The 24,706-nt window shown below is 44.2% G+C and overlaps 1 protein-coding gene across 1 annotated transcript; it reads left to right on the top strand.

Moving 5' to 3' along the window:
• Positions 1-223: 223 nt before the first annotated feature.
• On the top strand, positions 224-23,741 carry EZH1 (enhancer of zeste 1 polycomb repressive complex 2 subunit). Its single transcript, XM_066630967.1, has 20 exons — positions 224-285; positions 1,912-2,032; positions 2,575-2,703; positions 3,406-3,525; positions 5,888-6,008; positions 6,292-6,465; positions 7,895-7,997; positions 8,651-8,814; positions 10,091-10,182; positions 13,403-13,586; positions 14,371-14,567; positions 14,704-14,795; positions 15,185-15,225; positions 15,682-15,807; positions 15,948-16,126; positions 16,967-17,062; positions 17,801-17,882; positions 18,077-18,157; positions 19,973-20,057; positions 20,210-23,741. Exons 1-20 carry the CDS (start codon positions 224-226, stop codon positions 20,268-20,270), a joined length of 2,310 nt encoding a protein of 769 aa, XP_066487064.1. The 3' UTR covers positions 20,271-23,741.
• Positions 23,742-24,706: the final 965 nt, after the last annotated feature.

Here is a 24,706-nt window from a genome sequence, read left to right as displayed (position 1 = left end):
GTCGTAATAGGGTTCTCTAGTCGTTACACGCGCGCGCGCTTCAACTGCCTCCTGATCGCTCCCCCCCTGCTATCGTCTCCGTTTGGCACGTTCCAAACGGAACGTTCAAGCTGTGGGCGTGGCTCTGGAGAGGGGTCTCTGCGGCAAAGGGGGCACGGCCTTGCGGAGCAGAGGAGGGCGGGGCTGGGAAGGGAGGGAGGGAGAATGACGAGCTGCTGTGCGCATGCGCACATCTGCCAGGGGTTCTACGATGTCTGTAGGTCACCTGAGTGCGATGTCTAAGGAGTGAGTGACGGGAAGTGGGCGGGGCCACTGGGGCCTTGAGGGAAGGCTTTGGGGTGAGGGGGGAGCACACTTATGGGGTGAAGGCTTGTGGGGAAGAGTGGCATTTATGATTTCGGGGGGGGGCACACCAGGGGTGGGTTGAGGTAGGGCTTCTTTCCCTGAGGAAGAGGAGGCATCTCTCAAAGTCTTGTGTGTGCAGGTGTGATGCTGAGGGGTGGTGGGCAGAGCCCCCCAGAAGTGGGGGGGTTGTTGTTATGGGTTCATCTGTGAGGGGTTTTTTCAAGTGGTTCCTGTATCTGTGGTGCAAATTCTGCTGAATGGGAAATGTCGGTGTGTCACTGTATAGACAAGAGTTCAGGGGCATGTGGTGGGTGGGGAGGCAGGTGAGGCAGAGCCTCCCCCCTGGAGTCCTTCGAAAGCACCGCTGCCGTGGGAGGCACCCAAGCACCCACAACCCACGCGCATTTCAAAGGACTCCAGCAGGGAGGCTCTGCCTCACCTGCCTCCCCACCCACCACACACCCCTGCCAGAGTTGGTATATTGTCTGTCCCCTTATTTCTGAAAGGTGGTATTGGAGATGGCCTGGGGGAAATGCATTACTGTTCCAGGTGATGTTTTAAAGCATCATTTGGATCAGTTATTCAAAATGTTATCCTAGGTAGATCCTAAGCTTTCATTACAAATGCAGTTCAGGGTGCTTAAGAAAATATCTGAGAGCTGCCAAATGTGTGGGTGGGTGGGTGGAGGAGGAGGCTTTTACAAGATTTCATCTGTCCTGTTGAGTGAGAAGAGATGGATGAAATATTTCCACTTCTGTCATTATCCTGGTAAGAGAGAATGAGGGACATCCTTGCTGACTCTTCACTGGAGTGAATGGGTCATGTCTAAAGCTATAGAAATTTTTGTTTGCACTCCCAGCCTTGACTTTCCTGTCTTTTGAAGTAGCATCTGATTCTCCAGTTCACTGTTGTATTGTGGGAGCAGGGGTACTCATGGCTGTCTTTTAAATGAGAGATCAGGGCTTTGCAGTTTGCTTGCTTGAAAGGAACTTTTGCATTGTCCTTTCAACAAGTGCCCACTACTTGCAAGACTCTCAAAGCAAAACTTGGTTTTGATTATATCTTAGAATCCTGGTGTACTTGGATTAAGCTACTGTAGAAATGTTGGTGACAGTGGTGCAAGATTAAATGAGTCTTGAGGCTTCATTCAGTGTATGATGAGGACTTAGCAAACACAAACTGACAAAGTGGTATTGGGTGTAGTACAGCAACTTAAGAATGTAAGATTTAATTTTAAAGGGATAAATGTTGGTGTGGTGTTTTTTGTAATGGTGGTGCAAATACAGGCTTAAAAGAGTAATGCCTGGTAAATTGTGGAAAACTAAAGGCAGTGCCAAGCAGGATATCAAGTGGTCATCCGGGCTTTTAAAATCCTTTGACATAATTCTTTTCCTATTCCCAAGAAGTGCAGAATAGCCGTACAAAACAAGTAAACATGCTTATTTGCATGAACAAGATGTATTAGGTACTCTTTCTTGCATAGAATTCACATATCCTGGCTATGGGTACAGTTCTTCAGTTAGTGTTATTCATACCATTTGTCTTGTGCTTGCTATCTTCCCACAGGAAAATGGAGATTCCAGCTGTGCCAACATCAAAATGCATTCTTTATTGGAAAAGGAAGGTCAAGTCAGAATATATGCGCCTTAGGCAGCTCAAGAGATTTCAGGCAAACATGGGAGCCAAGGTAACGATAGGTCCGCTAAGAGGTTTTTGGTAAGCCTTGCCTCTCAGAGTTTCTCGCAACAGTTTGAATTATATGGATAGCTATGTCCTTGAAAGAGTCCACAACGGGGGGGGGGGGAACCTGAGGAAAAGGAAATATTGAAAAAGTGAATCTTAAATGAGTTTAGGAAAAAACAGAACTTGCTTCTTGATGTGTGCAAGCGGGAAAGAGAAATGAGGCGATCTCTCAGTTGATCCAGTAGACGTGATGGTGCTTTGTTTGAGAAGTTGGTGTTACAACATCTATGTTGTGAAGGCCAGGAGTTGATGGCACAGAACCAACACAAAGCATGAAGATGTTGAAGATTTCTTGCTTGAAACTGCCTGCCTGCATAAGACTATTTATTTTTCTTTATCAGGGATGCAGGCTTAAGATCAACTTCCTGCTTGCTGAGTTCAAGGGGTCTCCATAGAACTGTCTTCCAGCTTGGTCCCAAGCTCTCTTGCCTCATATGAAAAGTGTTGGCAATAGAATTTTTTGTTTTCTCTCATTTTTTTCCCTAGGCTTTATTTGCATCTAACTATGCAAAGGTTCAAGAAAATATACAGACCCTGAATGAGGACTGGAAGAAGCTCAGAGTTCAGCCTATTCAGTCAATGAAGCTGGTTGGGGGACATCCTTTTCTCAAACAGGTATGCTAACTGAGCAACCCTTGGCCTCTGTGAATCTGTCAGTTATTTTAATGCCACATTGTAAAATGGGGCCTTCTGTGAGTTTGTAACTATACCCAGGAAGGAGGTTCTGTATGTTCTACTGTACTTTGTTTTGTATAGTCTAGTTGCTATAAGATGGCCTAGGGAAAGCTTAAGCAGTGTGGCATGTTTTCCTGGTCCACTGAGCATCTCACCTTTTGTTCTTAAAAAATTTAGTCTTCACAGAGATAGGGAAGCATTTGGAAGAAGGCTTGAATTAAAGTGTTTGTTTCCAGCTTCTCTTCTCACCTGGTGTTCCAGATGCTCTCACTCACTAGTACCTATGCCCCTTGAGCTGTATCTAGTTAGCATTCTATACAAGGACGAAATGAAAGGAAGATAATGTGTTTTTGTAAAAGCATCTTGGAAGTATTATGGAGTTAACTTGCACAATGCATATCTGCGTAAATCTAAGACTAGGACTGGTGTTATCACTTTTAATTGTGTGTGTATACCATTCTCGTATAGCTTTTTCACTCAACTTTGTGCACCATTGGTCGTATCTTAAAGGGGTTCCTTATGTAATCCCAGGCGCATAACTTTAGGAAGTGAGCATCATACTTGCCTGAAAATGTCCTGTTTTGGGAGGGCCATCCTGTGTATTCCTCTTTTCTTACAGACCAACTTCTGTTTCCATTCCAGTGCACAGTTGAGAGCATTTTTCCCAGTTTCACCACACAGACCTTGTTCATGAGGACTTTGAACACTGTGGCTCTGGTTCCTGTCATGTATTCTTGGTCTCCGCTCCAGCAGAATTTCATGGTAGGTGACCAGATGCTACTGTATATAATCCCTTGCCACTATTGACAGCTTGTACTGTACAGAAGTTGCTTTCTTTGAATCATAAGCAACATTTTCTCAGGCTTCGGTTTCCACTTAGAAGGTACCTGCACTATATAATAATAATAATAATAATAATAATAATAATAATATATTGCTTAGATGATCCTGAGATATGTTTTTTGCTCACTTTGCTTATACCTTATTTGCTGCTTCTACTCCTGAATCTGAAATGTTATACTTCCTCCCAGTTTGCAGGTTAGAGTTAGTGTGCTATATCTGGGGTGGGTGGGTGTGTTCTTAGCTGCGACCTTCTTAAAAAGCCCAATTCTGAATAAAAATGGGTAAAGCAGTTTAATTGTTCTAACTAGACCTGACTTTGACAATAGAGTAAGAGTCTTCAGACTAAAATAAGAACAGAGTTCAGAGTACAGGTGTGCGCCACTTAACATTGAGGATATGTTCTCTGATTCCCTTTGTTATGTAATAAGGTCATTAAGCAAACATTCAACATCGTGTAAACAGACTCTGCTGCAGCCATGGGAGACCTTACTGCATCATTAAGAGCCTCTTTGTTTTGCTTTGACCACCATCGTATATGCGGTCTGTCATTAAGTGGAAGGTTGTTAAGTGGCGCACACCTGTACTTAGTCTCATCTTTGGGTTGTTCTTCTTCATTTGATGGCAGGGAAGAAGCTTCCTACTCATTTTACCCTAGGATGTTTTCTGAGCCCAAGGCACCCTCTTCTTTGGAAAGAGGGTTAGTATAGAGTATGACAGCTTGACCAGCACTGCCAAAGAATATTCTAGTGGTGGAGGCTTGATAGGGGTGTTATCTCCCCCGCAGAATGCTTGGTGAAAGTCTGGAGAGTGCCAGTTCAATTCTGAGGAGGAATCCTCTGAATGCCTCATGGATGGTCAGCTAGTAGAAGCCTCTATCTTGCAGTCAACCAATTTTTCTTCTCTTCTGCTGGAGGAGGAAATGGGAAACGCTCATGGAGAAACTTGATTCTTATATCACTATTTCTTCTCTCTGCTAGTATCAACCCTCACATTTTTTACAGGGTCCCTCTTGAGCACCTCAGAAAACCTGGCTGCGGAAATGCGCTGTCAGCACTCTCCATTTCACACCTGTTGCCCACTTGTGAAATAATGAGGTTTTAAAATGATCATCATCTTGTAACTCAAAGTTCTTGCAGCCAAAAGGAGCAATTGAGAAAACTTCTCCTGTAGCCCTCACCCTGCCATGACCAAAGAAGGCCCCTCTTGTTTCACTTTAAAGAGATGGGTTGCATGACTGCTAGAAGAGGGAGTTGCATACCTTGTAGTTGTGGAGTATGTCATTGATGCATATTTTTAATCTATTAATTCTAGCTTTCTTCCTACTTTAAATTAACTAATCCAGAGGAAGGGAGGGTATAAACTTTTCTGTATAATGCTCCCCCCTACAGTAACAGAGTAGGAGATCTGAAAATACCTGTGGGCAGGTTGAGTCTTTTTCACCTGGAAGGGATAAAGCTCTACCTCAGAGGTGTCAAAGATAAAGCCTCCAGGCCAGACATGGCCTCTAGAAACTCTTTATCCAGTCCATGTAGTAATTGAGCTCTCCTAGCACTGCCCTTTCAGCAACGCTGCTTCAGATGAGGCTCTGGGAGGGAGAGATGGAAGGCAGCCCTGGAAGGCAAAGAACGCTGCAGAGGAAGGGGCAGACCAAGAAGGGGTGAGAGAGGGAGATGCTGCTGAGGACCTGGGAGAGCCAAATTATCACATGGGCCACCCTTTCAGCAGCACTGCTTCTGCCCTGGCAAAGCACCTCTCAGTTCACAGAGCATCTCTCAGCTGCTGAGCTGCGAAGTGATGCCTTGGCAGAAATAGCACTGCTGAAAGGATCGTCTGTGTGGTAATTGGGCTTTTCCTGCATGATAGTTGGGCTCTCCCATATCTTGAAAATATGATCAAGATTTGCATATTTTGTCTTGTCATTTGCAATTATTGAGTTCCTACTTGAGAACAAAGTGTCTGTTTGTGACCATCTACTTGACATCACTTCCTATTTAATGATGTCACTTCTGGCCCTCAGCAGGTGCTATGAATGCTATTCTGCCCAATGTATAAAATGGGTTTGATACCCCTGTTCTAGCGACTTGCATGGCCTTGTCCTCTGTGAGGAGTAGTAACTCATTCAGATTACCCTCCTGCAGTGATGGAAAGAGACCTGTTCCATGAGCCTGGGATAGGCTATATGTTCTACCTTTACCAGATCCTTATTGTGTGTAGGCTCTCCTGGAGAATGTACAAGTGACAGGTACTCTCTTCCTTCAAGCTGTTTCCCCTCTATTTGCAGGTGGAGGATGAGACCATTCTATGTAATATCCCTTATATGGGGGATGAAGTAAAAGAGGAGGATGAAACCTTCATTGAGGAACTCATTAATAACTATGATGGCAAAGTCCATGGAGAAGAAGGTAACTGGAGCACAGAGTCTTCTGCAGAAATGTAAGGTGTCCCTGCTATCCTCAGCTGTGGAGAGAAAGCACTCCCTCAATTCTTAGTGTTTCATTGACCTTTCAGACACAATCCTACTCCCATGGGTTGGATGTGGTTACCTTTTTGCTAGTGATGCAGTTCATACCAAACTTTGGGGAAAAGTACTACACAACACAACATCTCTACTCTTGAACTGATTTTTTTTTACGAAGTTAACAGAACATCCTGTTGATTTCCTGTTCATATAATTTTTCCTTTAAGAGATGCTCTCGAGTCCAGTTCTGATCAGTGATGCTGTGTTCTTGGAGCTAGTAGAGGCACTAAATCAGTATGAGGAAGAAGAAGAAGAAGGGCATGAAGTTATTGAGGGCAAACAGGAATCTGGAAAAGATGAGTTGCCTGTTACCCGAAAGAGGAAGCGACTTTCTATGGACAGTAAGTCTTTTTATCTATTCCCATCTTCCTTCCCTCTTTACCCCACCATGATGATACCATAACGTTGTAACTCTTTCTAGTCTTTCTCTTTCCTGTGATCATGAAGTAGTATGAATTGCAAAATAGAGGGGAAACTGCAATTGCAGTTCTGTACTAGATTTCTTGGCCCTATTTTCCTCCACCAGAGAAGATTAATTAAGAGGCTCTGTTTCATACAGATTGGAGGCTGCTTCGTAGCTAAGATTCACTGGTCCTGTACCATCCCACCTCAAAAATTATGGATCCTTAACAAAGTATCATGAGAATGAAGCCATTGAAGGCCCCCTTCTCTTTCCTTCAGTTTGGTATTGCTTTTTGTCACTGGCAGGGATGCTGCTGTTGATCTGAGAAGGAACCGGTAAAGGGTCATGTAAAGTGTTACACAGTCACTTCTGTGTAGTATTAATGTATTTTGCTATGTGGGAAGCTACTGTTGTGGCCTACGTATAGGTTACCTAATAATTCCTACATGGAAGGCACTATTTCTCTGTAGGATTCCTTGAGGACTTCCTCTGTCCTATGGCATTGCCTGTTCTTTTGTGCTTATATAAATACTGTATATCTTTACATCAGGGCTGGCCTTATCCATGAAGCAACCTGTAATCATTGTAAGGGGCAGTAACCTTACAGCCCTCTGGTCTGCTGTCCTCTCCAGTCCTTCTGCTCCAGTGAAGCTCCAATCCTCTTCCAGCTCTCTGAGAGCTTGTTCACAGCAAGAGGATCACAGCAGTAGCAGCTCACTTCTCCTTCCTCCAGTGTTGCTGCGGTTGTGATGGAAGATTCCACAGTTGCAGATAACTTTCTCACCCACCTGGTGCTTACAGAGCACCCAGGGAGATGCAATCTCAAGCCCACCTTCTCTTACCAGGAGCACTGTTCCATTTGAACCAGAAATGCTATGGAGGAAGAAGACTACATGCTGTGTTCCTGCTAAGTTAAGAGAAGGTTATGGGGGTACCTCTCTCTCCCCTCCTTATCCCCAGGGGGATTACTCACTCACATATCCTCACTGTAGGTAAGGAGAGTGGACAGATTGAAGGTGAGAGGGAACAAGCAGTAGGGTGGCCTAGGTTGCCTAACTTGTGTTTTGTGGTTTGCTCCATATTATCAACTGGGCTCTCCTTGCCTTCAAAGACCAGTTCTTGCTTGGAAGGGAACAAAGTGTCTTAGGCAAAAATCCTAACCAACTTTCCAGCACTGGCATAGCAGTGCCAATGGGACATGTGCTGCATCCTGCAGTTGGGTGGCATTCATGGAGGCCTCCTCAAAGTAAGGGAATCTTTGTTCCCTTACCTCAGAGCTCCATTGCCCCTATGCTGGTGTTGGAAAGTGAGTTAGAATTGCGCCCTTAGTTAAAGAATTGTCATATTTCTTTTCCTCTCTGATACAGGCAACAAAAAATGCTCCAAGAAGCACTTTCCGAATGATATGATCTTTACAGCTATTTCATCTATGTTTCCGGAGAATGGCTTTCCAGAGGATATGAAGGAGAGGTAAGGATGATCCACCACAAGCCCTATAATGCTTCCTTTTTTAGGTTGGGGAAAACATAGCATAAATTCTGAAGATCTGTAGCTGGAATGCTTTATTTGTCTACCTTAATTGCCCATGGGTTATGGCTATGGCCTTACAATGTATGCAAATTTACACACAGGTTGCACCATAATTTCTTTTCAGAAATGACCTGAAGTGTGTGTGTGGTGTTCCCTTACAGTGTGAGGCTTTTCTTGCTTGAGACTCCCTGAATGATACTGTAATCATCTTTGTATCATGCCGCTACTTCTTGTATTCTAAGATCTTCACTATATGGACTGGTCAATGAGGTTAGAATGATTTCTTGGGCCTTCCAATGGTAACTCCTCCGCAGTCTGCATTGATTGGGATTATGCAGATACCTACAGCTCCCTTGAAAGTATTCATTGGTATTGCTGGGCAGTTTCTTTTTTGTGGTCAGCAGTGAAAGTGGCATCTGGTTCTGGCCTGCAAACCATTAACATAGCAGGTTTTAAAAAAATATATTAACAATTTGCAGAGTGCCAGCTACTTTAATCTCATCCCTGATGTAAACGGTTGGTCCACTGGCTCCAAGAAATCTCCAGTTCTGGAAGGTCTGTGACTTTTCTGTCCTTTCACCCCCTTCCCACAGATACCGAGAACTGACGGAAGAGTCTGACCCAAATGTGCTCCCTCCACAGTGCACACCAAACATAGATGGGCCATGTGCCAAATCCGTTCAGCGTGAACAGGCCCTGCATTCCTTTCACACTCTGTTTTGCAGGCGCTGCTTCAAATATGACTGCTTCCTCCATCGTAAGTTCCCAATAAGACCCTTGCCCCAACCTTTTCCATCCCAGCTTTCAAGTGAGTGCCAGTGGCCACTGACTCTTCCAGGAAATGGCAACAAGTGATGAATGGACCACATGCTTTCATATACTTGGAAAGCTGTCCTTAGAGCTCTTAGCAGATTGTACCTTAACAACACAGCATTCCCCCCCCCCGCTGCATGTATTCTCTGAAGTTTACCTAGCATCCAAAGTGACGTAGAAAACTCATGTTTCACTATACAAAACAGTATAGCAGATCGATTTATATTCCTATTGACTAAGTTTTTTTCAGCACTATTAGTAACCTCTGATAGCCAGGCCCTGTTTGACTTAAGCCGTTTCTGGCCAATATTGCATATACGCAACAGGGACCAAATGTGTGCACCTGTCGGCCCGGCAAAAATGGGTTAAAGCAGAGGTTCTCAAACTTTGAGGGAACTTTACTCCCTCAGTAAGTTCTTGCGGGGGAGGGGCTAGGGCAGCGACACGATCCCCAGGATTGTGTCACTAAGGGGGGGTGAGGGGGGGTGCTTTGCACTTACTTCAAGAAGGCAGGGCTGCAGGAGGTGCGGGGAGCCCTGCACAGCCTTGCACGGTGCTCCCCGAGGCTTGGAATGTTCTCTAAAAGTAGGTGCAAAGCATCTCCTGCAAAACGGAAGTGCTTTGTGCCCGCTTTTAGCGAATGTTCCAAGCCTCAGAGAGCCTCGGAGAGCCCCTCACCCCCCTTAGTGTTGTGATCCTGCCTCCCTCCCCTTTCCCCGCCCCTTGAAGGGACGGGGGAAGCATTACACGAACTGGTGGGTCATGACCCACCAGTTTGAGAACCCCTGGTTTAAAGTTAATAACAGCACAGTCCCATGCATATCTACTTAGAAGCAAGTTCCATTGTGTTCATTGAGGCTTAGTCCCAGGTAAGTGTGCATAGGATTGTGGTCTACATGACATTTAATTTGTCCTGCAGATTACAAAAAGTTAGCAAGCTGTGCCTCAAGTCCTTTGGCTATTTCCCCTCCATTGTGTGCTTCTCATCCATGTCACCCTTGCAAGTTACAGTGTTGTGCTGGATTTGGGTTTGGTCAAATCTGACTAGAGTTGCCAAGTTCTCACAATAGTCATAACTGTCACTAGGTTTTAGGATTGCTTATTGTGTATGAAGAAAGGTGGTGGGGTGTGTGTGCATGCCTTACTGCTGAGGAATGAAGAAATATGCTATTTTAGTGGCTTCCCATTCTAATCCAAGCAAAGTTTCTTTTGTCTTTTAGCTTTTCATGCTACCCCCAACGTATATAAACGGAAGAACAGGGAGATCAAAATAGAAATGGAGCCCTGTGGACCAGACTGCTTCTTATGGTTGGTATGTTGAGTGGAAGGTTGAGGAGGGTTGTGCAGAAGGGGGTTATTGCATGTGAGAGACTTCGAACTGAAGAATTTAAGAGGGGCAGCTGTGTTAAGACTGTTAACAATAGCATGAAATGATGTAATGTAGCATTCATTCATTTGTACACCTTCCGTCTTCCTTGGAGCTCAGGGTGTTGTACATGATTCTTTCCCAACTTTTTTTTAATCCTGGCAACAGCCGTGTGAAGTAGGTAGACTAGAGAGAGCAACTGACTCAAGGTGACTCAGTAAACTTAATGGTTGTGTGAAGTTTGGAGCTGATCTTTCTGATTCAAGTTTCAACATCTTAACCATCACACCCACTTCATTAGATGCATGGTGTCCTCCCCAGTTGAAGCAGGCACATGTAAAGGAAAATTGTGAACTGTAGGTTTCAAGGCCATGAAATACAAGAGATAATATGTGATATTTCTCCTGCAATAGAGGAAGGCTTCTTCAAACAGAAAGTTTACTACTTCTACTTGCTTCTGAGAGATAGGATTATGCAAATTAGCATAAGAGCCATGGGAGGATCTGCCTTTGCTGTTCAGTTCCTGTCTTACTTCAGTGGATCAATACATGCATCACCCTATCCCTCCAAGTTCCCAGGGGACTTGTAGTATGCTCCACGGATGCTGTGATCACCACTACAGTCTTCAGCACAATTGTACCTCTGTCATAGTTCTGTAGAGGAGCCATGTGGACTTCCGTAACACCATTTAACTGTTGCTATAGACTTAGTACATATGTATTGGCAGATACTGCCTTTGGCAGGTAGATAATAATAATAATATAATATAATAATATACAGTATTTATATACCGCCTTTCTTGGTCTTTATTCAAGACTTTATTCAAGGCGGTTTACATAGGCAGGCTTATTAAATCCACGCAGGGATTTTTACAAATTGAAAGAAGGTTCTCTCTTTCAAGAACCACTACATTCAAGGTGTTACACTCCGATCTGGTTTGACATTCTGGCCTCCATCCTCCCACGCTCCGAGCAGATGGAACAGCTCAGCTGCAGCTTGTCAGCTGCTTCAAGGTCGCACGGTGCCGGTGGCCTCGAACTGGCGACCTTGTGGATGTTAATCTTCAGGCAAATGGAGGCTCTACCCTCTAGACCAGACCTCCTGCCCTCCTAGATTTGACAACAGGACCAAATCCTCCTAGATTTGACAACAGGTAATGCATGTCTAAACCAGAGAACAACCACCATTTCCCTCCTAGACTGGAGAAGCAGTTTTTGGAAATCCTGTCTGAGAATACCTTGTGACAATCAGCACAATCCTATTCATGTCTACTCAGAAGTACATTCAATTGTGTTCAGTGGAACTTACTAGCAGGAATGTATGTATAGGATTGCAGCCAAAGAAATATTGGCCTTGCTGTTGTAAGTTCTTGCGTCACAGTGGAAGGACAATACTCTACCAACCCTTAGGAGCATTTGTTCTTCCACTTCAACTTATTCATCAATCAAGTTTGCAAAGCTGCAAGAAGTAAAGGCATCAAGTGATATTCCTCTTCAGCTGTTTTAACTGTTGAGGGTAGCTCCTTGCATGACTCTTCAAGACCGACTGTGAAAATTGGCAGTCTGAAATAAGTAGGAAGATCAGCCCATCTGTTTGAAGATGCCATCTGCCAACTATGAAGAAAGAACTTATTGCAGGAAGTCCAACATTTTCTTTCTATGAAGAGTCCAACTGTATATTACATACACAATGACCATTCACAAAGTAATCAACAGTGATTTCATTCATCCTAGCTTTGCTATGCCAGTTCAACGTGTCATGGGAGAGGAAATCTTGACAACTATAATTAAACCTACCTACAAATTCTAGTGCAACTGTACATTCTACACTGTAGTCTCCTTTTGAAGTTCTTGTTGGAGCAGTGGCTTCAAGTTGGCAGCAGTGTGCCTAGCAGACTGAAAGCTTCTTTCATTGACTTCTGAATGATGTCATTTTTTGTTAGATTGTATTCTTTTTTTTCTTTGTGTGGGATTGACGTGTTCTATGTATACAGGAGACAGATATTGTTGACAGGTGATGTCATAGCATATTGGAGAATATGCACGTGAATGAGCTCTTCATGGAATGGCTGACTTCATTACAATTATTCATAATCCCATCTATTAATTGAACATGAAACACAATAAATGTTTTTGCTGCAGCACTATCAAGTAAGGAACACATACTGCTGCAAGGTTTAAAAAGACCTAATATAGGGAACTAAAAAGTCTAGACAAAAAAGGTCTTCCCTAGAAAGATGACAGAAAGACGGTAAGATTGGTGGCAGATGAATTGGTCTGGGTGAGCATACCACAACAGAAAAGGCCCTGTCTCTGATTACCACCTGCCTTGCTTCAAAAAGCAACTCTAAGGGCACAATCCTAACCCCAATCCTAACCCCAGTTTTCTAGCACTGACATAAGGGCAATGCAGCTTGGAGGTAAGGGAACAAACATCCCCTTAGAGGAGGTCTGCATGAGTAACACCTAACTGCAGGATACAGCACATGTCCCATTGGCACTGCTATGCCAGTGCTGGAAAGCACTGAGATAAGGGGTTAGGATTGCGCCCTAAAGCAGGTCACCAGGGATTATCTTAATATTCAGGCATGTTCGTGCTAGAGAAAGTAATCCTTCAGGTCCTTGGGTCCTAAACCATTAGGGATTTAAAGGTAAGAACTAGCACCTTGAATTGTGCTCAGAAATGGACCTGTAGACAGTGCGGTTGATTAAATACAGGTGTGATGTGAGCCTTTCACCTGGTTCCAGTTTAATAACTTATTAGGCTTCTTTCTGAGGAAGCAGCCTGACACAAGAAAATTTGCTGCGTCTTCTCTCCACTGATGTTTTTCCTCCATCTCCAGGAGGAAGTAAAGGCAAACGGTAGGGCAGTTCTTTGTTCCATACAACTATGGCAGTGGTTCCTAAACTTACCATGGCTGTGGCACCCTTTGACTATGGCACCATTGCATGGATTACGAATGAAATCTTGTGCGATCATGGCGTAGTGAGCCAGGAAGGCCACACAGTGCCCCTGTTGGTGTGCCATGGTGCACAGTTTTGGAACCGCTTAACTATGTTCAGTACTAAGAAGCCAAGCCTGGTCCAGGTCTTGAGTTGAAGGTTCCTCTTCACATCCTGAGGTCCTTCTGCTCTTTTATGTATCTCTAATTAAGCTTTGATTACAGGAGGGAGCCAAGGAATTTGCTGTGCTACACAACCCACGATCCAAGTGCTCTGGACGGCGCCGACGCAGACATGCCACAGTCAACGCTGGTACTTCCTCTAGTGCTTCAGCCTCCATGGGCACTGAAGCAAAAGAAGGTGATAGTGACAGAGACACGGGCAACGACTGGGCCTCTAGTTCCTCTGGTAAGAGAGGCACCCGTAATAGATCCTCTAGCTGTCTTGTGTAAAGGAGGTGGAAGGGAGTTGCTGGAATGGGATGTGGCATTCTTCTAGGTCAGTGGTCCCCACAGTGTGACCTCCACCAGTGAGTCGTGAAAATGACAAGCTGATAGCTGACAAGGAAAGTGTACTGAGCCCTATGGAAACTGAAATGGGGCAGCCATGGTACACTTCAAAGGTTATTGCAAGGCCACCAGAATAGTCCCAATCAGATGGACATGGAGCTCAACAGTGCTCCAGGAGGCAGTCATTCCCCCCCCCCCCAATAGTAAAAAGAATAAAAACAGAGGTTTTAGTTGCTGGTATAGTGAAACTTTTTTAAGGCTTGTAGAGCTTAGGTGGGTCTTGATAGAATGTTTTCAAAAGTGGATCCTGGTGCCAAAAAGTTTGGGAGCCACTGTTCTAGGTGAATTTGCAGATCTAAAGACAACAAAGTCTGCTTTTCAACTGGGGACTGTGTGTCTATCCAGAACTTAATTTGAGGCAAGACTTAGTTCAAGGCTCTTCCTTCAATATTCAGGTTGAACTTGGGGAGGGGGGCAGGTTCAGATAATGAACATGCCTGGGTATGTGCAGAATGCCTTTCTTTCACTACAGCTGTCCATTGTGCATCTGAGATTAAAGTAAAATCTGCTGGGCTACACACTGCAAACTCTTTGTTTTTTTTAGATGTGCTCTGGGGCAAAAGGGGCTCATGTTTTGTAGCCATGTTTCCAGATCCTTTCTTTTTGTTTTCTTGCTGCTCTAGAGGCAAACTCGCGTTGCCAGACCCCAACCAAGCAGAAGCTAAGCCCTGCATCCTCACAGCCCTTTATATCTGACATGCCACTGGAGCCTGTAGAATGGACAGGAGCTGAGGAATCCCTTTTTCGTGTTTTCCATGGAACTTACTTCAACAACTTCTGCTCAATTGCTCGGCTCCTGGGAACCAAGACTTGCAAGCAGGTGTGGATGCATCCTGGTTGGGGGGGGGGGGCTTGCTCACCTGTGAAGTCCAGCTCAGCACCACCACCTGTAGGATATGTGTGTGCATCTCCTCCCCCCAGAGCATCTTGAATGATCTGCATTTATCTTCTGACAGGTCTTTCAGTTTGCAGTGAAGGAGTCCCTGATAATGAAGCTGCCAATTAATGAGCTCTTGAATCCTTCCCAGAAGAAGAAAAGAAAGCACAGGTGTGCACCCAGGGAAGCATCCCTCCATGAGAATAGCTTATTTAAGCTACAGAATTTGGCTGTCCTTTCAAAGTTATGGATTGCAGGATTGATGGGGGTAAAGTGGAATTGCTCAAAGCATATGCAGCCATGGCCATTGCATTTCACTCTTTCATGTGCCTTAGAGAAAGGTGTTGGAGATCTGAGATGTGGTGACCTCTTACTTTGAATTTTGTTGAATTTGAATAGAACCTTACCATGTTGTTCCCCCATCTCCCAATGCCAACTTAGCTGTCCAGGAGGCTAAGGGGAGAAATTTTTGAACAGTAATATCTGGGACTCCCGGAGGATGTTCCTCCAGTATAAGAACTAAGACATTCTCTTGTCTCTTCCTCTTTCCCCAACAAAAGGCTCTGGGCTGCTCACTGCCGGAAGATCCAGCTTAAGAAAGGTATTGTATGTCTTCCCTCTCTGCCCCTCGTACTGGTTCTCCCACCCATCCTCAACCCTGGTTGGGGAACAAGAGTAGAGCCCATCTGAATCTTTTCCTGCACCTCCTGTGGCACTTCCATCTGCCTTGACATTTCCTTCAAGGGGCAGCATTTCAGCTGTTGCCTGAGCTCGCAACTCTGTCAAAGCTAGTACTATTGGAGTGAGAGCAAGCACTCCTTGGTAGTGCTGAGTGCTAGAAATCAAAATTCCCAAAGAGGAAAGTGTATTGCTAACATCTGGTGGCCTGATTAGTCCAAGCTGGCACTGCTTTCCTACTAATTTTTGCACTGACTGAAGCCTGGCATGCTCTGTGCATTAGACATGCTGTCCTCTGCTGGTGCCTTCGGGGGCTGCAGCCTGTTCAACACTACATTTTTGTAAGTTTCAGCCTTTTCTCCCCTCCCTTTCTGGACAGATAATTCATCCACCCAAGTGTACAACTACCAGCCCTGTGACCATCCGGACCATCCTTGTGACAGCTCCTGCCCTTGCATCATGACCCAGAACTTCTGTGAAAAGTTCTGCCAGTGCAATCCTGACTGTAAGGAACAAGTTGCTAGATCAAGTTTGCAAATTCTGGCACATGACTTTCTAGCAAGGGTGGGCACTTCCCTATCGTTGCATTTTTTTTCCTTGAGGTGTGTGGGTCTCTTTTAAAGTTGTCTCAATTTCTCCTTCAAGGTCAGAACCGTTTCCCTGGCTGCCGATGTAAGACACAGTGCAATACCAAGCAATGTCCATGCTACCTTGCTGTCCGTGAGTGTGACCCAGACCTTTGCCTGACTTGTGGGGCCTCAGAGCACTGGGACTCCAAGGTGGTGTCTTGCAAGAATTGCAGTATCCAGCGGGGTCTCAAGAAGGTGTGTTTCAGTCCACAAGGGGGAAGGGCAAAGAATAGGAGATTAGGTTTGTTGAATTTGGAGGTTGTGATTTGCTCCTGAGGAGGTGTGCGCCTGCTTAAGGGAACAGTGGGAAAAACTAAAAACTGGTGGTGGTGGTTGTACTGTGCATACTTCATTCTGCTTCTGCTAGCTGTGGGGGACACTTGTTACCAACACTTAACCCCAGTCTGATTAGTCCTTCAAAGTTTAAAAACGAGCACTTAGACTTATGTCTAAACAAAGTAATATATTCAGTGTACATAGCATAAAATTAGAGTACAGTATATGCTTTGTACACTGTATCTTAATTGGAGCTTTAGCAGCAGAGTTCTGAACTCCTTCAGAGCTGAAGCATCATCAGGATGCTGCTGATTCCCAGTTCTGTCACTTTCATTAGATCCTAAGGAGGCAAGGGAAGCCATGAACTGGTGCCCAAGAGCAGTGACAAATTGCATGTGGGCAAACCGATTATTTTGGAGGAAGTCTTGCTCAGCATCCTGCTTCCCTTGACTTCTGAGACTTCATGAAGCGTTGCTAAGCTCATCAGTATAACTATAAGTGATCTTGGGATTTTCTGCAGGGCTGCTGCAGACACATGGAACACATACTGTGTGCTTTAGTATTGTCTCATTTAGAGGTTTTTGAATAACTTGACATGTGTGTGGAATACTATGAGTAGAGGATACCTTCTTGTTGGGCCTAGAGATGTTATGTTTTGGTCCCTCTCATACTGGTGATTCTGTTGGGCAGCATGATCTGTTGCCTCTTTCCCAAGAGCTTAGGACAGACTGAAGCACTTTTCATCTCTCCCCTTCTTAGCATCTGCTCCTGGCACCATCAGATGTTGCTGGATGGGGAACCTTCATCAAAGAAGCAGTACAGAAGAATGAATTTATCTCTGAGTATTGTGGGGAGGTGAGTTGGTAGGCAGGATATACATGACTCAGGAGCTATAAATTCCTGTCAGCCCTAAGGGATCTAACTGGTTCCTTGTTTTACTTCCAAATGGAAATTTCTTGGCAACTCAACCTCATGAGCTTGTGGGCAAGACAAAGAGTGAAGGTCATCCTCCTTTCCCTCATGAGACAAAAGATTTGTTTAGTTATTTGACTTGTATGCTGCCTTCTCCCTGAAGGGTACCCAAGGTGGCTAACAATCAGTTAAAATACACAGACAATACAATACATAACTATCTAATACATATGTAAAACACTTATTAAAACTTATTAAAACTCAGTCACTGGCAAGCAGCAGCATAAAACAATAGGTCATGACTTATAAGACATTACACAAATTATTTTTTAAAAGCGTGAGCCAGTCTGCAGCCATCATACGCTACCAAAGGCTCTTTGAAATAAAATGTCTTCAGGTCTTGCTGGAAGGCTAATAATGAGGAAGCTGTTCTCAGCTTCCTCTGATCTGGCATTTGCAAGAAAACACCCATGTGTCTATACTTACGTTTATCTATAGATAGGGGTGTGTTCTTGCAGTTGTAGATCTATTTATTGTCTCAGATAAAGGAGGATGTCTGTATGTATGTGTCAGATTCCTTTGCAAAATCCTGGTATGGGATTCAGCCCTGTGACAACCCTGGCTGTTTGCTTTGACCTCCTTTCAACCATTAACTGGCTTTTGTTGCCTTTCTTTCCCCAGCTCATCTCTCAAGACGAGGCTGACCGCCGTGGGAAGGTCTATGACAAGTACATGTCCAGCTTCCTCTTCAACCTCAATAATGGTAAGTGGCTGCATAGGAAAAAGGGCTCTGGATTGGCTCAGTACCACAAGGTCAAATATTGGAAAGGGGAGGGGAAACAGCAGCGAGGGAGGGTGAAGAGGTTTCCCGAAACCTGGTCCATGATGATTTTGGAGAGGGTGTTGTATTATAATCCTTTCCAGCAGCTTCAGCTTTATTCTCTCTTTCTTGGACAGATTTCGTTGTGGACGCCACCCGCAAAGGCAACAAAATCCGTTTTGCAAACCACTCCGTCAATCCTAACTGTTATGCCAAAGGTGAGGCCCCTGAGCAAGACTGTCATTCTGTAGGAGCAGAGCCTACATCAGGAACTGTTGCTTCTAGGAAGGTCCCTTTTTGGGGTGGGAAAATAACCAAAGGCAGATGTGATAGCTATACATTTTAAGTAATGAAATCAATACATTCAGAACAATCAAAGGAAAGGTATAGCAAAACCCCTCAAATGTCACCATGTATTTTTGTCTTTAAATGTAGAATTTGGAAGTTGTTTTGCAGAATCCTTAAGCTAGTCATTTTATAGGTGACAGAATGGTAAACTTCAAACTAATTGCAACAAAAATATGTGATTTAATATTTGGCAAGAAATTCTAATCAAGAAATCCAAACTACCAAAATGAAAGACTGGTAAGTTCCCTTTTGGAATGCTATATTTAACTTTTACTCAGACATGGATTTAGAAACATGCACATAACTGACCCTCTGTTTATCTGATTCATTTAAAACGTATGCCAAGTTAAACAACATTTACCTGTTCCTGAGATGCTATCTTGAACAGTTTTATCTAGCTACCTGCCAAAGCACTGAGGAAATGATTGTCGCATGATCTCTGACAAAGTTTTTTTTTCCACTGTAGTTTTACAGAAGCTGCAGATGGCAAGAAGATGTATGAACATAAACTGAACTTTCCTCACTGCCTTCAATTTCACATACAGTTGGAGTGAATTGGTCTCACAGACAAGCCCCAGGCTTTTAGGAAGGAGAAAAAAATTGGTATACGTTATCAGGATTTGGCTACTAGTTAATCATACTTGAGGGTGCCTATTGTGCAAACCTGCTAATGTATGAAATAGGCAGTAGATTCCAAGATGCTTCTCCTAGATGTCCTGTGGAAAGTTTCACCACTTGTGCAACACTTACCTCATTGGTCACCTCAGGGACAATTCTGGGCCTCTCCCACATTGATTTTGGAACATTTTGTATATGTTTATCTGGGTATCTTTTTGAGCATTAAAAACTGCATATCATTTGTTGCAATTTGTTTGAGGTAATACTAAATGGCAGGCCCATTAGGATTTGTGGAGGATCAGGAAATAGACATTTGGAGCACTAATGCTCTGGGTACAGTGTCTTAGGGCTTTGAGGAAGAAACAAGGTTCTAGACCAGCCATTTTCAACCAGTGTGCCATGGCACACAGGTGTGCCATGAATGGTCTGCAGGTGTGCTGTGGGAGTTTGGGGGAGGGTCATTTATTAGTAGGACCAATAGGGGATGTGAGCCCACCCACCAACAGCATGGTGTGCCTTGTCAATTGTCAAAAAACTGATGGTGTGCGTTCAGTGGTGCCTTGACTATTTTAGTACCTTGTCAATGTGCCGCAAGACGAAAAAGGTTGAAAATCCCGGTTCTAGACAGTATAAAAATAACTACAAACCATAATCCAGTTTCTCAAACTTTTAGAAGTTGGCTTCTGGAGCCCACAGTTGGTCAGTGAAGAGCGTGGCTCCTAATGTAAAATCAAACAACTTGAGCAGAATGGCACGAATCCTAGCTTCCAGTTAAAGTGTGCACATTTCTAGTCTTTTTGAGTTTAAAAAAAACAACTTGGATATGCTGTAGTGATAATTAGTTACTGATCTCCCCCCCCCCCCCCCCGCTGATTTCATTTTCATACAAAAGCAAAGGTCTAAAATGTGCGGGTTTCTGAAACCCTCTTCCAAGTTATATAGCTCAGCAAGTGCCCTTGAAGTCGGGGTCATGAATCTTGATGTGAGCCTGGTGAGCCAAGGAAGAAGCTATCCTACTGATGGTGGAGTTGGTCAAATGATCTCATCTCTCTCTTGTTCCAACTCAGTGGTGATGGTGAATGGAGACCATCGTATTGGGATCTTTGCCAAGAGAGCAATCCAAGCAGGCGAGGAGCTCTTTTTTGATTACAGGCAAGTGTGTGGAATAGGGAAAGGAGGGTATGAGGGTCTGATCCTTGCTTTTTGAAAAGGTTTTGAGATGTTGCTCTGTGCAGGCATGGTGTTGTGTATATGTGTGTCCTTGAAGAACCTGTCTGTTCATAGTGGCTTTCCTTCTTCTGCAGGTACAGCCAGGCAGATGCACTCAAGTATGTTGGCATAGAAAGAGAGACTGACGTGATCTAACTGTAACCCTTTGTGCCCTACTCCCAGCCAGCATTACCACATCCTATCCATGCTGCTTCCCTCATTGCTATGTGTATTGTGAGAACTGCATTCCACTTGGATTCATCTTCAGAAAGAAAGAGAAGGAGAGGCCCACCTCTCCACAGTAATGATACTGCCATGGGGATCTAAACTCAACTGCTGATGGAGGACGTATGTGTATATGGACACACATATACATGATACCAAGCCTCAAAGAATCCCCTATTTAGCCCATCCTGTGAAGAATCGCCTTACAGGTGGAACACTGGGCTTTGGAACCTCTGTTGAACTTTTGTAAAGGTTTGGCTTGAAGTAGGCAAGGCATGCCTTTCTCTGACTGATTCCATTTTCTCTGCAGGCAGGGTAGGGAGAACACAAACAAAACTCCCATCTTCAGGGAAAGGTGAATGATGAAATGCTAGGCTGGGCAGCCATGGCTGAGTAGGGAGCAGGAGAAGAATAGTTGCACTTGTATGGGATATATAGTCTGGCAGAAGAGAGAGAATTCTGGTGGTGGATAATAAGGTGGGGTACAGAGTTGAATATGGGGGAATAATGCATTGTAGGGTGTACTGGTAAAGGAGTGTAAGGGATGAGGATGAAGCCTTTGGAGTTTCCCATAATTGTTCAACTACCTTTTGATGGCTACAGTAGACAGTAATGAGTCTTTTCTCTGCCCCAGACCAGATCTGTTTCTGACCTTTATCCCCCATTCTTATATGCAGAAATGGGAAGATGTACTAGGGAGTTCTTGAAGCTTAGTGGGAACATGAGTTGCTTTCAGTTCTGCGAGTCTGAAGCAAAGCCCTTTTCAGCAGTGCTAAAGGCCTCTGCAGAAATGGTGCTGCTTCTGTGTTGTGTATTGACCACAGTGTCTTAATTGCTGAAGAAGCTGCTGTTCTGAGAAATTTCTTTTGTTGATAAGCTTAATTCTGTGTTTACTGGTGAACAGGATGCTTGCTCCTTGGGGATAAGCCTACACAATTTTTTCTCCTCCAGCCTGATCTTGAGTCTTGCACTCTGTACTGCCAGCATTTGTTTAACACTCAGCTTCAGTTGCTCGGCTGGGGCTCAAATACTTGCTGGACAGCCTCTTCTCTTTTAAGCTTGCTCATTTTAATTTTTATTGGTTTTTAATTCCAAAGCACTTTTGAAGCTGGGGATGGCTTCCTGGTAGTGCATGTGGAGGGGTTGTTTGAAAATGTGCAAGTCCCAGCCCTTAAGGTTTCCATCCAACTGGAATAAGGAATTGCTAAATTTCCTTCCACTCACCTGCCCTCCAGGGGGAAAAAATATCAGAACTTTCATCCTAGCTATCCATGCACAAAACAAGCAATGGGCATGCACTTTAAAATTCCCTCTACCAAGGCTAGGGAGCTGGGCTCCCTTTAGACTGCAGGGAGTAGAAAGCTGGCTCCATGTCCAATCTGTGGATTATGAGTTGGAAACTGGCTTTCTCATAAGCTGAGACAAGAGTGGTTTTGCCACAAATCAGTATTAACACTGGTTTACTGCACTGTTGAGGGTTGTTTGCAAGGGCCAGTAATGGAGCAGTTCTTTGCAGCAAAGTAGATCAGTCTCCCTCGCTCCTAGGGTAATCTGACATAGCAGCTACTGTGTTAGTCGTGGAGGATGAAAAAAAGGATACAAGGCACATGGGATGTTTTGGTGTAAATGGTATGCAAAGTTTTTTGAGTTATACAGTAATCTTAGTTGGGGCATGTTGGAATGACGCCATACTACTCTTCCCACAAATAGCAAAATTGACCAGAGTCAGAAGGATGTTTAGTCACTTCAGATGAAGATAGCTGCCTGATGGTAAAACCTTTTACATTTCTCCTGGATAAAAATCATTAAGACTTTCTTATGGGCTAACCTCCTCTGAATCTGGAACATGTGACATATAGTCACACGTTACTGCTACCGAGTAATGCCATCTGGGATCCAGGAAGCTTCGAAATGAAGGTGTACAAGTGTTGGGTAGGGTGGTGGCTCTGGATTTCTCTGAGAAATTGACTATTGTCCCTACCCAAGACAGAACCATGTAGCAGCAGTCCCTTTTCGCTGTTACTTTCTCTCCCAGCAAATGAATACTTACGTTGGGAGCATCTATTGTATGTAATTCACCTACTGCATCCAGCTGGAGTGAGCATACTTACCCACTTTACATTTTGCTCTATTTTTCTAACAGTGTTATTTTAGTGTGAGAAAAAAGTGCCCTATAAATGCCAGTTTTCTAGTCCACCATCTTTACTACAGCATCAGGTTGTTGCATGAGCAGCCCTCCTCTCTCCTGCTACTGCTAACGCAGGGTATTCCTAAAAAGCAACCATGTTCATTTGTTGCAGGCAAAAGACCAAGTAACTGATTAATGATGCTGAAGTTTTCCTATTATCTATCTCCTTCCTTAAGATACATGGAATGGACTAGAATATATGCATGGGCTGGTAATTAAGAACAAAACTACCCTCTTTGCAGCACTGATCACAGGAATGCAGCACAGTTAAACAGGAAGCAATTTTTTTCTAGAGTGTATGGATAGGTTTCTCAGGGCTTACATAGTTCTGTGTAAGAACTATTGGTTACTAGCAGTGTTTTCTGTTGGAGAATTGCTGTTCTAATGAAAGGTGGGGTTAAAGAATGAGGGACGGTGTCTAGTTTATAGCTCTGGTTTTCACTTCTGGGAGCAGAGAAGTGTCAATACAAACGAGAGTTTAGAAAAGCAGCCTTTCCCTCAATGCCAAGTACTTGTAGCTGCCCTACACTGAGTAATCCACAAGGAGGGCAAGAGGGTTTCCCACATGGGCTGCATAATGTGCCCATAGTGTAGCAATAGAGGTAGGAAAAGAGGATGCTACTACATGACACATCCAATGGAATGAAGTGCCAAATAGGTTTTGATTGGGTGACTGTCTTTCTGAAAGCAGCTAAAATGGACACTAACTTGAGGCAATGCAAGCCTAATATTTTTGTTGGATACACCTCAGTAATGGGTGTTTTATCTGTTCATCTGCATTAACAAAACTAGCTTGACTGGTAGATGTATTGTTCTTGCAGCTCTGGAGTTCTTGACCCACATCCATCGTACATTATCCTCCCTTCCTTCTTGTAATGCAGGCCTGTATCGCTTGACACTTTAGAGGCACAGCAGAGAGCAGCGTTGCAATTGTGACTCTGCCATAGCTTTCAGGGAGTGGCAAAAGTAGGGCTTCTGACCTACAGCAAATGTTTGTGCCCTCTTTTTTTTTTTTTTTTTAAAGTTTGCCAGAATTGCTCTTCTGAGAAGGAAGAAAGAGCTGGAGAGCTTAAAGCCCCTGTTGTCTGGCCTCACCTTCCTCTGGGCTACTTGCTTTGTTCCTTTGACTATATGCTTTGCTGCTCAAAACTTACATGCACTTTATATTGTGGCTTGTAAAAGTTTTTTTGTCATAATAAATTGTAGTGACTGCATATTTCACTGACTACCTTATTTCAGGATTGTCATCAACTTTAAAGAATAAGCTGAACTGACCATTTGTTAACCTTCCCTCACCATTTTCATGACCTAGAAAAAGGGGGATGCAGGCCTGGCATCTGCCTCTTCAAAGCACAGTGCTACTATAGGAAGGGTACAGACACGGCAATCTGTAGCACAAGATTTGTGTTGGAGGACTGCATACCATCCCCAAAGGCAGTGAACCATTTCCTAGCCTAGCTTCAGCTGTGGCAGCCAATTTTTAACTATTGCAGTTTTCATTCCAGACTATTGATTCTTTGTACAGAAGGCAATGTCACTTTAGAGCAGGGCCTTAGCTGCAAAGTGTATTTCAACCTATCCTAAGCACACCCTCATTGATCACAGCATAGATGCAATTGTGCTGGTGGCTGCCTATTTAGACCATTTCACTCTTGCAGTAATTTGGAAATCAGCAGCTGCTTTCCAGTACTGCTTTCGCCTAACTACCCAAGAACACTTCATTAGGCTTGTTTCTCATCCCATATTTCCAGATCTGTCCTAGAAACAGTGTAGTAGGCCTCATGTTTTCTGAAGGCATACTGAAACTATACTCTATTCCAGTTTCTCAAACTGTGGTTCGGGACCCACTAGGTGGGTCGTGAGCCAATTTCAGGTGGGTCCCCAATCATTTCAATATTTTAATTTTAATATATTAGACTTGATGCTACCCTGGTATGTGACTGCATTTGGGGAAATGTTATAGACCAGGGGTGCCCAAACCCCAGCCCGGGGGCCACTTGCGGCCCTCGAGGCCTCTCAACGAGGCCCTCAGGAAGTCCCCAGTCTCCAATGAGACTCTGGCCCTCCAGAGATTTGTTGAAGCCTGCACTGGCCCAATGCAACTTCTCTCAGCGTGAGGGTGACTGTTTGACCTCTCGTGTGAGCTGTGGGATGAGAGCTCCCTTCACTGCTTGCTCTT

This window comes from Tiliqua scincoides, chromosome 5, assembly GCF_035046505.1.
Source record: "Tiliqua scincoides isolate rTilSci1 chromosome 5, rTilSci1.hap2, whole genome shotgun sequence".
Classification (NCBI taxonomy): Eukaryota; Metazoa; Chordata; class Lepidosauria; order Squamata; family Scincidae; genus Tiliqua; species Tiliqua scincoides.
The sequence above is the reverse complement of the archived record's forward strand: the minus strand, read 5'-3'. Positions and strand labels throughout refer to the sequence as shown.

Coding starts and splice junctions, on each gene's coding strand:
- EZH1 (XM_066630967.1), top strand. CDS start 224: ATGCGCACATCTGCCAGGGGTTCTACGATGTCTGTAGGTCACCTGAGT. Junction 286..1,911: donor CTGAGTGCGATGTCTAAGGA/GTGAGTGACGGG, acceptor ATCTTCCCACAG/GAAAATGGAGATTCCAGCTG. Junction 2,033..2,574: donor AGGCAAACATGGGAGCCAAG/GTAACGATAGGT, acceptor TTTTTTCCCTAG/GCTTTATTTGCATCTAACTA.